Source organism: Mus caroli, unplaced genomic scaffold (genome assembly GCF_978045245.1).
Source record: "Mus caroli unplaced genomic scaffold, Mus_caroli_1 scaffold_9, whole genome shotgun sequence".
Classification (NCBI taxonomy): domain Eukaryota; kingdom Metazoa; phylum Chordata; class Mammalia; order Rodentia; family Muridae; genus Mus; species Mus caroli.
Window position 1 is genome coordinate 57,548,151 of NW_028227264.1, and position 13,634 is coordinate 57,561,784.

General features: G+C 43.5%; 1 protein-coding gene across 3 annotated transcripts in view; it reads left to right on the forward strand.

The window, feature by feature from the left end:
* Positions 1 to 13,634, forward strand: part of P4ha1 (prolyl 4-hydroxylase subunit alpha 1) — a 51,304-nt gene that overhangs the window by 35,849 nt on the left and 1,821 nt on the right. For all 3 annotated transcript variants that reach the window (XM_085842822.1, XM_021173713.3, XM_021173714.3), the window contains 5 exons: positions 4,961 to 5,060; positions 8,466 to 8,519; positions 10,469 to 10,534; positions 12,461 to 12,529; positions 12,924 to 13,020. In XM_085842822.1, the coding sequence (XP_085698948.1) occupies positions 4,961 to 5,060; positions 8,466 to 8,519; positions 10,469 to 10,534; positions 12,461 to 12,529; positions 12,924 to 13,020 (386 nt within the window). The remainder of the gene's footprint in view (positions 1 to 4,960; positions 5,061 to 8,465; positions 8,520 to 10,468; positions 10,535 to 12,460; positions 12,530 to 12,923; positions 13,021 to 13,634) is intronic.

The window sequence follows — 13,634 nt, forward strand, 5'->3', positions numbered from 1 at the left end:
TCATCCTGCTGTATCCTCTTTAGCATTTGCCTATTGGCAAGTGCCACTATGGTTGACAATTGATATTTTGAATCAGGTCATTCTGTGTTGGTGGCGGCTCTTTGAGCAAGGTTAACAGCACTCACTACATGTCACAACTGGAAGAAGGCGTAGGGAAAGTTAAGTTGCTTGCTGTGCCTTGATAGGACAAGTACCTACTACCACCTCCCTCCTCCTCTCCCCCTCTTTCCTTCTCCCCTCTCCCCTCCCCTCCCCTCCCCTCTCTCCCCTCTCCCCGTGTTGAGAACCACTGAGGTCAGTGAAAATGCAAGTGCAGGGTTCAGGGAGGGGGAATGGTGTGAGAGTTCCAAGCCTTGTGCCCATTTTTTAAAAATGTTTTAGGTTATATTTTATTTATGTGTACATGGGCATATGCCCATGTTTATGTGCATGCATGTATACGTATGTGGTTACACACATGCAGCATGCCGTGCATATATGATCGGAGGACAGTTGGTAAGCTAGTGTAATGGTGCACACATTCAAGAAGCAGAGGCAGGCAGCTTTCTCTGCGTCAGAGGCCAGCCTGGTCTGCAGAGCACCCCCACAAAGCCTTTTCCATAGTTCAGAGACTTGGGCCTAGGTTTGACATTTTGGTAGTAGTTCTCCTGCTTCTAGGATGCTTAGACGCTTAGACGAAAACCCCTGCCACCCAAAAGGAGGGGAGGGAGGAGAAGCGGTGTAGCTCTGCTTTAACGTTAAAGAATAAAAACAACTTTCATGAGTGAAATGTTTCAGATTGCATTTTTGAAAGCTTTCTTGTTTATAAAATAAATGTGAAGAAGGAATACTCAGCCAAATACATCACTGGACTCACCAGCTGTAAATAAATTGTGTTGAAAGTGATCCCCAACTGTTTGTTTTCTTATAGCTAAGCAGTTTCGGACTAACTTTTAAGTACCCTAGTTTCATAACCCTGAAAAGTAGCTTTCTCGGGTTTACTGAGAAAGACATAGTCAGACTTGACGCTATACATCCTAAGAGGCAGCAGAAGGCTTGCAGCCAGTAGCATTTAATGGCCAAGAATAAATTCTTGGCAAAGAGTGGTGTGTTTTAAACAGACTAAAGAGAAATAGATTTTATATTTCAATGACTTTAATATTTATTTTTAAAGAAACTTGTATCAAACTAAAAATATGCTCAGAGAGAGAGAGAGGGGAGGCCTTAGCTATTAAAGAAGCCCCTACTGGAAACATTGAGTATATTTTAACACAGTATTAGAGGAGGAACTTCACTGATGAATAAATGGGTAGAGGCAGATGTGTCACCAGTAGGAATCGAGTTTTCTTTGTGGTGAGCCAATGTCTTTGTGTGCTAAACAACCAACTGTGCCATGTCCCTGGCTCTCATTTAGGGGACAGGGTCTTACTAAGTTTCTCATGCATAGTTTGCCTTGAATTTGTAATCCTCCTGCCTCTGCTTCCGTAATACTTGGGACTACCCTAGCACAGGTATGAGGCACTGGGCATAGTTGTGAAAACCTGAATTTTGAAATTTATATTAAATTTTGAAGTGATAAATTATTAAATAAACTGGTATTTTGTCTCCCTTATAAGTTACGATAAAAATGCTTCATAGAAAAAATGTGGGTGTTTTGATGTTAATATAATAATCCCTTTTGTTCTAGCAACATCTGCATTTTTAAGATTCCAAAAAGGAATTTAATCTGTATTTTAAGACATTTCTAAGTGATGTTATTTTCTGTAAAAGGAAAAAAGATTTCAGCATCCAACAAATGGAATTTTCTTTGGCAAAGCATACATGGAAGTTTGCTACTGTTTAAAATGAAAGTTTAGGCTGGCTGTGGTGGTGGGTATGTGTAGTCTCTATGTAGTTATGGCACTCGCTGTGTGGACCATACTTATTCCCAACTCACGGAGGTCCTCCTGGTTCTGCCTAAGGAGCGCTAGGACCAAAGGTGTGCCCGCCACTCCCAGCCAGAGTGCCAGAATTTTTACTGATTTCAGAGTGTTTAAAACTGCCCTAATGTGTAACAATACTGCCCTCTAATGGGTTGAACATGGTTTTTCAAAGGAAGAGAGTCAAAGTAGACAGATACATAGTATTATTGCTTAATTATCCTACCAAGACTATATAAGTCTACTACTAATTAGTCGTTGCTTACGTCCAGCACCTAAAAGAATTATTAAAAATTGGAAATGATGCTCTTGGGAACTAGTACTTTAAGCCCAGAATTATCATGTCCCTTTGCAAAGGGACAGTCTATTGGTTTATAATAGCTAATTGTGACATGTTAGTTTTCACATCTGTGTTGTGGTAGGATTTGATTGTATTACTTACATCTTCCACGGAGGTCTGTTAACTGTCCCCCAAGCTGCCCCAACTTCACCTGCTTGCTCTCTACAAGCTAAGTGAGGATGTTCTTCAGCCAACTTATCTGTGATGCTTTTAAGATATACGTTAAAAGAAAAGTCAAGATTATTTAAAATAAAAGAATTTTGCTTTAAAAAATGTAACACACTAATTGAAAGTATGAGGCCTTTTATGAATCCAAAAGGAAGCTACTTGGCTATTTAACTTTTAATGAGAGATATGGTATATATAGAATTACCAAAACAGGTAGGTAGACGCAAGAGGATTTGGAGTTCAAGACATAGTGAGTTCAAGGCCAGCCTAGGCCACATAAGATCCTGCCTCAAAGTGACAATGAATAGGCATTTAAAAGTCTCTGGCCATGAGGAAGTAGAAGTCAGTTTCTGTTTTTGAGTAATAAATTCAAGTTAGGAAAGCACAGACTCACCATTCAGAGCACACGTGACTTACTTTGTGACGAGTGTAAATAAACTAGGGGCGGTGTATGCCCTCAGTGTTAAATATTTACCTAGCATTTGAAAGGCCCTAGGCTTCATCCTCAGCACTGCAAAATGAAATATAATGAAAAAGGATAGAAAAATGATGTAGGATTATGGGTTTTTCCTGGACAGTTTAGGTTTTTAGTGAGAGCACTGCTAATACAGTAGACTGTAGAGTCCAAGCTTAGTGAGATGTGAGGGAAGGAAATGTTGACGAACAGAAGCAAACGAAGGGCACATTTGAAATGGTCCACGTAAGTTCTGAGGTTTACCTGGGGCTTACATTGGAGGAACCTTTTTAAAAATTAATTAATTAATTAACGGTTATTTTATTTGTTTACATTTCAAATGTTATTCCCCCCCTTCCCCTTCCCGGTTTCCCCTCCACATTCTCTATCCCATTCCCCCTCCCCTTTGCCTCTATGAAGGTGCTCCCCCACCCACTCACCGCTGGGACATGAAGCCTCCAGGACCAAGGGGCTCCCCTCCGACTGATGCCAGATAAGGCCATCTGCTGAGCCTTTATTAATGTGAAGTACAGCTGCCAAGTCATAAAGTTCACTCTTTTCAAAGATTTTTAAATGTTATTTTTACTTTATGTATATGAGTGTTTGCCTAAATGTATATGCATAAATGTATGTTAAGTCTGGTGCCAGCAGAGGTCAGAAGAAGGCATCAGATACCCTGGAACTGGAGTTACAGACTGTTGTGAGCCACAATATGGGTGCCGGGAACCAAGCCCAGGTCCTCTGGAGAGGTGGCCACTGCTCTTAACTGCTGAGCTGCTCTCCTGCCTTATTTTTACATTTTTTGCTTTCTTGGTTTTTTGTTTGTTTGTTTGTTCGTTTTTGTTTTTTATTTTTTCAAGACAGGGTTTCTCTGTGTTGCCCTGGCTGTCCTGGAACTCACTTTGTAGACCAGGCTGGCCTCGAACTCAGAAATCTGCCTGCCTCTGCCTCCCAAGTGCTAGGATTAAAGGCGTGTGCCACCACCGCCCAGCTTGTTTTTACATTTTTAAGTTTTATCAAGTTTTTTTTTTTTTTTTTCAGACAGGGTTTTCGTCTGTGGTTCAGGGAGGCTTTAAATTCCCAATCCTAACTCAACTTCCCAGATCCTAGGATTGAAAGCATGTACCCACAGCTGTCAATTCACTGTTCTAAAGGGTGGATTTCACGTGTTCTTAGTCCTTTGAGTTGGCCAATTATCATTTAATTCCAGACATTTTAATATAGTAGCATTTGTGCATATGTATATATATATATCTGTGGTCACATGTATGAATGTGTTCGTGTGGAAACCACAGGTTGATGTCAGGAATCTATCTCATTCTCTTTTCTTTATTTTATTTTATTTTATTTTATTTTCCTGAACTAGGAGTCCACCAGGTTGGCTAGTCTACTTAACCAGCTTGTCTGTCCTAGAATACAGTCTCTGTCTCCTGTGTGCTAGGGCACATCATCCACAGACTCCTTAAGCATTTTTTGCATACATCCCATTAACTAATCTGTGGTTTTAGATATTTGTAATGAGTCTGATCATAAATTGATGGACATTAAGGTTGTTACTTTTTGGCTGTTAATAACATTGCTGTGAACATTTCTGCTTCTCATGATTTAATTTTCCTTGCGTATCTAAACAGAAATAGAATTGCTGGTGATAGAGTAACCATGTTTAACATTTGCCCCATTTCACTGTCCAGTCAGCAATGCATGTGTATAACTTACATAAGCAAATAATACATGAATTTGCATGAACAATGTTAATGCAATGTTTCACAGAAACATGGGATGTTAGTTTCTTTCCTCTAACTGAATTAGTAAAATTCTTATCAGTCAAGCAGACCAGGTAGAAGTCGTGCGGTGCGATGTAGTGCAAACCGGTTACCTTAGCACTTGGGAGACTGAAGCAAGGCAAGCTGGAGTTCAGCCTGGGCCACACAGTAATGAAACTCTGAGGGGAAGGAAGGTTACCAGGAGCAACCTTGGCATGCACACTGTCCTGTGTGGTATTTAAAATGTTCAGTGTTCTCTGTGCCACTTTGTAAGTGGTAGGTATTGGGTTTTATCTAATGAAGCAGTAGCCCTAAAACCAACCTTTTCTTGTCCTAGTGCTTGGCTGTCTGGCTACGAAGACCCTGTGGTATCTCGAATTAATATGAGAATACAAGATCTCACAGGACTGGATGTTTCTACAGCCGAGGAGTTACAGGTAAGCAGCCAGTGTCTTAAGTTACTCCCACGTCTCCAGGAGGCCCTTTAGACTTGCTGGCACTGAACAGGAAGTGCTGACCTAAATAATCCCTACGGACACAAGTGACCCTGTAAGCCCAAGCATGCGAAGGACATAATAATCAACTGCAGAAACTGGAAATGGAAGAGGCATGCTACTAAGCTTACTACTAAGTATACTCTTAAAATTTCAAATTATTTATATTTTTATTATATCCTGTGTGCATGCATACGTATGTATATGCTGTGTTTGGTGGCACATACCTTTACACCCAGCCATCCCACTAGTCCCTAATTTTTCTTGTTAATTTCTAGACTCAGTCTACTTGTTGAATGTCTGGAGTGAAATTTGGCTTTTTAAAGGTGTTCTTTAACCATATACCATACGGTTTGCCTTGGTTTACATGTGGTTACCTGGTTGTGACCTCATCACCAGGCTTTAATTCCAGACGTCTCCATCACACTAGCAAGAAACTGCACGCACGCCCTGAGCAGTAACTTCCTAGTCCCCTTCCTAAGCCTCTGGCAACCACTAGCTACTTTGTGCTCCTATGGATGGACTTATTCTGGATATTTTTATAGGGGTTGTTTAGTATGTGGCTTGTCTGTAAGGTTCCTTTCACTAAACACCATGTTGGCAAGGTTTACTGAGGTCGAAGCGTGTACTCCACTTCCTTCCTTTTCACGGCACAGTCCTCTGTGCTCTGTGGATTCTCATCTGGCTGCTCATTAGTTGGTGGGTACTGGGTACCTTCTGCTTTGCTGCTGTGGATGATTCTGCGTGCGAGGTTTTGTAGGAGCAAACATGGAAGTTCCGTGTGTTACGAATGAGAGTGGAGTCGCGTGATCGTCCTGCACTTAACATTTGAAGAGCTTTCAACAGTTTTCCTTAGCGGGTGCAGCAGCAGCACATGCAGGTCCCAGTTGTGTCTCCTTGACAACACCTTCTTCTCCAGGGTTCGTGCAGCCTGGCAGGAGCTGGGGCTGCTGCTTCCTGGGCTCACTTGCATGTTCCTGATGGGCTTATTAGTCATTTCTGTTGTTCTGTTAATTTGTGGTCTTTATATATTCTGGATACTAGTCCTTTATCAGATAAACGTCTTATAGATTTTAAATCCCACTCTGTGACCTGTCCTCATTTTCTCAGGGGTGTTCATTAGCACAGGTTTTAATCTGTGTGTTTGGTTCATGTATTTGCACCCAGGGGAAGTGAGACGAAGGTGTTGGGTGTCGTGCTCTGTCACTCCTGCCTTCTTTCCTTGAGACAGGATCTCAGTGAGCCCCAGTGAGCCTTTCTCCCTCCCTAGTGCTGGCCTTACACGTGGGCACAGCTGTGCCCTGCTCTTAAACACATGGATGCCAGGAACTCAGATCCTCACACCTGGGCAGCAAGCACTCTTACCCCTGAGCCCTCTACCCCATGACTTCTTACCTACTGATGCAGTTTGCTGTGTCACTTTCTGTTGCCTTGCCTTTAGGTATTTAAGAAGCCATTACCTAATCCACAGTCAGCTGTATTTCCTATAGTAGTAATAGCTTCAGTTCTCTTTCTCCATGTGCTAGGAACTAAACCTCAGGTCTTACACATGTGACCATACACTCTGCCCTTGGCCCTAAAGAATTCTGTTATTACTTACATTCAAGTCTTAGGTCCATTTTGGATGATGTCTTACATGTGGTATTGTGAGGGAGGTGGGGTCCAGTTTCGTTACTTCCAACTGGATGTCAATTGCCCTAGTACCATTTATAGAAATCTCCCCCTGCTCTCATTGGAGAACTAAGTATTGTACTTTTAGTTGAAAAACATTAATAGTTTGAGTGTCCTTTTTTCCCTTGTCACAGTTTTAGAGTGGGCCAGGGTGCTCCTTGTACCACGTCATACTTCTGAGTTTGGGTTTTCCCCTTTGTCCTTTCAGTGCTCTGAGGAGGACTCCTGAGGACTCCTGTGGTGATCACACACACACACACACACACACACACACATACACACACACACACACACACACACATACACACACACACACACACACGTGTTCTCCTTTTCATTAATCTGCCGTCATGCGGTCCCCAAGATGCTTGCCTAGAGGCTGTCAGATGGCAGTGAGCATGGTTCTTTCACATCTGTCCCTGCACGCACACACTATGAGTTTCATTTCTACACTCTTGTACTACTGTTCTGTCATCTCTTGTAGACTGTCACACAGATTTATCACAGGAGACAAGGAGGTGCCACACTGTAGGCCTTGCTGTCTGCATGATCCTGAGGTGTAGCTTTCACTGCCAAGTTGTTAAATGAGAACCAGCAGCAAGCTGGTTCATAGCACAGCAGCTGAGCTGACACTCAGCCATGGCACTGAGGTCTGTGTGCCTCGAGCAGGCGGCCGGTATGAAGGAGTGGCTTACATTGCCTTTTATTCTGTGATAATCTGCCTTGGTGTTTATCTGGTTTTTGGTTGGTTGGTTGATTTCATTTTGATTTTTCCACGCAGGGTTTCTCTGTGTGGCACTGGCTGTCCTGAACTCAAATCTGTAGACCAGGCAGGCCTTAAACTTAGAGATCTACCTGCCGCTGTTTCCCGAATGCTGGCATTAAAGGTGTACACCACTACAACCCAGCTTAAACATCGTTTTGATGTCTTTTTCTCCCCTAGCCTAGTTTACCCTACTTTTACAACCTCCTAGAATTGTTACATTTCTACTTCCTAGAGGATCCAAGTGCTTGTACAAGGTAACAGAGCACACAGTGTCACACTTGACAGCGCCTTAGTTGTCTTCTATTTCCCAGCAGTTTATTTTGTTAAAGACAGTATCATTCTCACTGTATATTGTGTTTCAGCTGTGACATGGACTTAGACTGAATGCTTCCGTTGCCTCTTCTGCCCCTTCACTGGGGCACCATGGTAACTGATGCTCTTAGGACCCACAGCAGGAGTGATTACATCGGTTTGGACTTTTCCCCCTTTAACCTTAAGTGAGAAAAATTATGTAAAGGAAAATGTATTTTTGTTAAGTGCACTGGGTTAGAGAGATGGCTGCGTAGTTAACGGCATAGCTGCTCTTCCAAGGGACCCAGGTTCAGTTTTCAACACCCACAGTGTAGCTCACACCTTCTGTGATTCCATTTCTGGGGGACCTAGTACCCACTTCTTGCCTCCACAGGTTCCAGCACACATGATGCACATACAAATATACACTCATGAAGGCTTATAACATACAAACTTTTAAAAAGAATTTATAGTTTACTTAGCTATATAAGCTATATTCTTAGGATGGAGGATCCTAAGGTACTAGGGGTTGGACTCAGAACCTCATTCATGCTGTGGAAACTCTGCATCCTTGAGTGGTAATATTAGTACTTCTTAGTCTTCTCTCTTCTTTCCTTCAGGTAGCAAATTATGGAGTTGGAGGACAGTATGAGCCCCATTTTGACTTTGCAAGGGTAAGTGAAAGAAAGAGTAATTAACTCACTTAGGTTAGGGACTCCATGTTTAAAGACGAAGTCTTCATGACACGTGTTTAAGACAGAAGGCTTGATTGGGCGTGAGTGGGGCGGGAGCAGCTGTAATGAGGTTTTTCAGTGAGAGATGAAGCTTAAGTTCAGGTACAGAAGGAAACACGGACAGCTGCGGGGCTGTGGGCAGTACATTGATCCCTGAGCAGTAATGGGCTGTCCAGCTGCAGCAGGGACAGGAGCAGGGTGCACTACCTGGGGGAGGCTGAAAGACAAGGAGCCCCGTGAGAGAGCAGATACTGAGCATGCAAAGCCCACAAGTCAGGGCCCAGCGAGGCAGATGGAGGAGGAGTGTGAGTGGGTGTGGTCAGGAGGAGGATCTTTGCTGATTCTGTCTTAGTATAAAACCACATTGCCTGATTGACAGGTATGACAGGAGATCCTAAAAAGCCTTCTCAGCAGAGAACAACAACAAAACCCCTCATAAAAGGCTTTTAAGACTTTCAGTTCAATGCATTGTTGAGCCTGGAGGAGCATAAAGGTTATTTCCCGCAGGCACACTGAAGCCTGGACAGCTGTCGGCTGGGGATGAGGCAGGAAGACACACTGCTGGCAGCACCTAGAGCTTTCGGGTGCCAGCTCTGAGAGAGGACTGGCCTCTAGTCAGATTACAGTCAGTTGGGGAAGGGCGGACTGACAGGAGCTACTCTCTGGGAGTTTTAAAGCACAGACCCAGCCTCCTGACAAAGGTCAAAGCTGCTCAGGGTGGAAATGTTCCTCAGTGTGACAAAAGCAGGCTTCATTCTCCCTGCAGATTTAAAAACCGACAGTACCTAAGGTAGGCTGAGAAGAACTCGGCAGCCACAGCGTGCCCTGAGTTGCTTGCATACTGTGTGTGTCACCTGTAACAAAATCGACAAAAATGACAAAATAGCAAAGGGAAGTTCTAAATAGGAAAATGTTAACATTTAGAATTTAAAGGATATAGGGGGGGTTTGTTTGTTTGTTTGTTTTTAAGATAAAAGACAAGTGAAGTGAATTATTGAGCAATAGGTGTGAAATACTTACAAGAACTCATTTAAGAGTGAGAAGCAAACTGGAGTCCAGGAGCTGAGAGATCATGAGACTCCATTAAAGTGTGTCATTATTAAATCTCACTTAACCAGGTCTTACCACAATCGTAAGCTTCTAACACTAATACTGTGCTGTGAGATTCACAGACTCCACCTCCTGTGCTCTCCAGGGGAGAAGCAGGCGTCCAGTCCCGGAACAACTCTCCTGGCTTTATCTTAGATCCCCATGTTCTTTTCCTGTGGGATCTTGCAGAAGCTGCAGTTTTGTCTCTTCTCCACTTACTCTCTGATACTGAAGTCAGGGTTTTGATGATATCTGGTTAAAAGTCCCATTACAAATTTACAACATTATCTTAGCTTTGAGATAATCATTGATTCCTATAAGTAGCAAATGAGAGTACAGGGCACCCCCGTGAACCTCTCCCAACACGCACAGCCCCAGTCTGCAGTGTGCCATGTGCATATTCATGGCACGCACTGTGATGTCACCAGTTCTGCTTACTTGTCAAATGGCTCTGCACTTCTGGTATAAGGTGACCTTATGTAATCCTATGGTGCCCAAGGTCTATCACTGTCACAAGGCTCCCTGTAGTGGTTGTTACCCCACACACCCTTCTCACATCCTTCCGCTAGCACCATTAGACAGGAGAACACACTATTATTCAGTCAGAAAACAGATGTAGAGTTTGTGTTCTCTGATGATTTTGCATGTATATGTGCTGGATTGAGCCCTTGAAAGACTAGTGGGACACAGCACACTGGCGGGCACAGGCAGCATTTGGGGTGTGTCCTTCCACTTACTACTGCTGTGCCCCTGGAGTGTTCACATTACTGAATTTATACCATTCACTGTTTTATCCACAGAAAGATGAGCCGGATGCCTTTAGAGAGCTTGGGACAGGAAATAGGATTGCCACGTGGTTGTTCTATGTAAGTAACAGCTAAATGTTTGTTTTGGATTTAGTTGCAGGGCTCACTTATTCGGGCATACTTTATGAAGTTGGTTTGGAGTGGGTCCTGTTTAGCATTCTTAAGTTTTTATTATCCAAGTACCTTTGAGGGAGATGGTCTGGAGTCATCTGACTACATCATGAGTTCCCAGCTAGCCTGGGTGTCAAAATACAAAAAGGGCTGGGGCTGGGGCTGGGGCTGGGGCTGGGGCTGGGGCTGGGGCTGGGGCTGGGGCTGGGGCTGGGGCTGGGGCTCTATGCTTCCTTTAGCATGCAGGAAGGTTTGGGTTTGATTAAACTCAGGGCCTAAAGTACATTAAGCAAACACTCTTCCTACAAGAACAACTCCAAAATTAACTTAATATTTGTTTCACTTTTCTATTACATGACAAATTACCCCAAAACTTTTCCACACTCTGTGGGGAGAGGGAGAAGCGGTACATCAAACCAGAGGTCTCCTGTGTGTTCTGGGTGGCTTTAAGTAATAGTCATTATTTCCTCCTATAGCAGAGATGTTAATGGGGTTAACACCCTGTTCAGCTCTCTCACACACTTATGCACTAGGATCTTCTGGAAGGCGTATGCAGATGGGGCTCTGTGGCCACCGTCTGTACAGTCCCAGCCAGTCTGTGTGGCTAGACATCCTCACAGCCTGGGGAGTAGTAAGCCTCTCAGAAAGAAAATTGTACATGGCATGGCATTTTTACAGCCCGTCTTTAGGAGTCCCGAGTGTCCTTCCCAAGGTGTTTTTAAGTCGCACCTGCTAGAGTGTTTATGCTTCCTCTGAGCTCCGTCTTCAGCCCCTCCCAGCTTCGAGGGGAGTGAATGTGGGCTGCACCACTTGAAATGGGCTCCAGAGCAGGTGGAGCTCAAAATCCCATGCAGTCAGAATGTATTACATTGGGAAACTACACTTTGTTAGTGGTGTGACCCTTATTTTTAAAATATGCTTTAGAAGGGCATGGTGGCATAGAGTTTTAACAACTTAAAGTACTTGTTTTAGAGGTGGCTTTATGATACAATACATAGTTGGGCTTTGTTTGATATTTTCTGATTTTATGGTTAAAAATCTTCACATTGTGGTGCGGTTGAGGTTCCTTAGTGTGTGCTGTTTTTTCTGTTAATTTAGGTTTGTATTTTCATTCTAGGTCAACTTTATGATAACTATATATAATTCTTTAATCTGGGTGGGTTGTTTTTTGGTTTTGTTTTTGTTTTTTTCTTCGTTTAAATTTTCTCTAGAGAAGGATTGGAAATGGCTCAGTCATTAAAGTATTGAACAAAACACGAGGCCCTAAATTTAGATTTTCAGCCCTCAACAAAAAGCCAGGCCTGGTGGTATACATCTTTATTCCCTGTACTGGGAAGGCAGACAGGAGAATGCCTGAGGTTTGCTGGCCAGCCAGCCTAGCTGAGTAGTGAGCTCCTGGTGAGAGGTCTGACTGAGCAGGAAACCCTGTGTCACAAAATGAGGTGGACAGTAATTGAGAGGAGACGCCTGCTGTCAGTCTCTGCCCTTTACACACACGTAACGTACAACAGAGAGAAACTTTATGTAAGCAGATATTTACTGAGTGCCAACTATTAGTGAGGACTTATTCCGTACACTGAAGATTGTCAGCAAGTGAAACCTGAGTTCTGCCTTCTAGAGAGGACATTCAACTTGAAAATGCTTACGTGCACTTCTCATTACCTCATTATTTACTTTAAGATGTTTCTTTTCCGAGTTATAAAGGCGACTGCCCAATTCTAGCTCCATCTTCCTCTGTCGTTAGTAACTTGGGTGCATGCGTCTAAACTGTATAGCATGTTAAACCAAACAACCCAGCCATACCTAAGCAAGCCTCCAGTGTCCATTCAGCATCTGCTCCACCTCTCAGGGTTTCTACCCTCGTTTCTCTTGTAGATGAGCGATGTGTCTGCTGGAGGAGCTACTGTTTTTCCTGAAGTGGGAGCCAGTGTTTGGCCCAAAAAAGTGAGTATGGTTTGTTGAGCCTTTTTCTCCTGAGTTAGAGCTGTACCTACAGTTAGTGGCTCAGGCAATGCGCTACATTTTCAAACGACATCCATCCCCAAGTAAAGGTTGGGCCAACGTTATGGTCTTAACTTCCATATGGTCAAGAAAACATCTGAAAGGGATGGACCCACAGAGTTAGAGAGCAGCATGTACTACTATAGAGGGGACAGGCAAGTGTAAGTACCGCGGAAAGTGGAAAGCTGGCATTTCACTGAGTGATGACACTGACTGTTCTCCACAGGGCACTGCTGTCTTAGCATATACTACTATAGAGGGAACAGGCAAGTGTAAGTACCGCGGAAAGTGGAAAGCTGGCATTTCACTGAGTGATGACACTGACTGTTCTCCACAGGGCACTGCTGTCTTCTGGTATAATCTGTTTGCCAGTGGGGAAGGAGATTACAGTACACGGCATGCAGCCTGTCCCGTGCTAGTTGGAAACAAATGGGGTAAGTAGTTCCTCTATTCTCAGAGAAATGAGTCATTTCACTTTGAAACTACTAGAACCTGTACCTTAAAACAGAAAGCTTTCTCCCATGGATTTGCCAGCATGGATTCACATTGTGTGAGGTTCAGCCAAGCCTGTCTCTGATCTGAATATAAATTTACGTCTCATAGATGAGCGGTTCAGTGAGATTGTTTCGCAGGTGCATGCTCCTTCTCCAGCTGATTCTGCGAGAAGCATTAGTTGGAAAGTTAGTATTTCCCCTTGAAAGGTTACAGTTGGAGACTGTGTCCTACTGGGTTAGTCAGAATATGGCCCAGTGCAGCCTGCTGACCAAGGTGGAAGAGGAGAGGGAGAGGGAACCTTCCTAAGCCTTAGGTTAATTTTTGTTTCCTCAGCACACAACAGTTATTTTTAAAGGAATGTTAAGTGCCAGGATAGATTTGGTAAAGGCCCCTGGCTTTAGTGCAGAATTTAAGAGCCCCCCCCCCTTTGCAGACCATACAGGCATAGGATTGACTCATTAACAACTAAAATTGAGAAAGAAACAGGTTTAAGCTGGGCATGGTGGCGCATGCCTTTAATTCCAGCACTCGGGAGGCAGAGGCAGGTGGATTT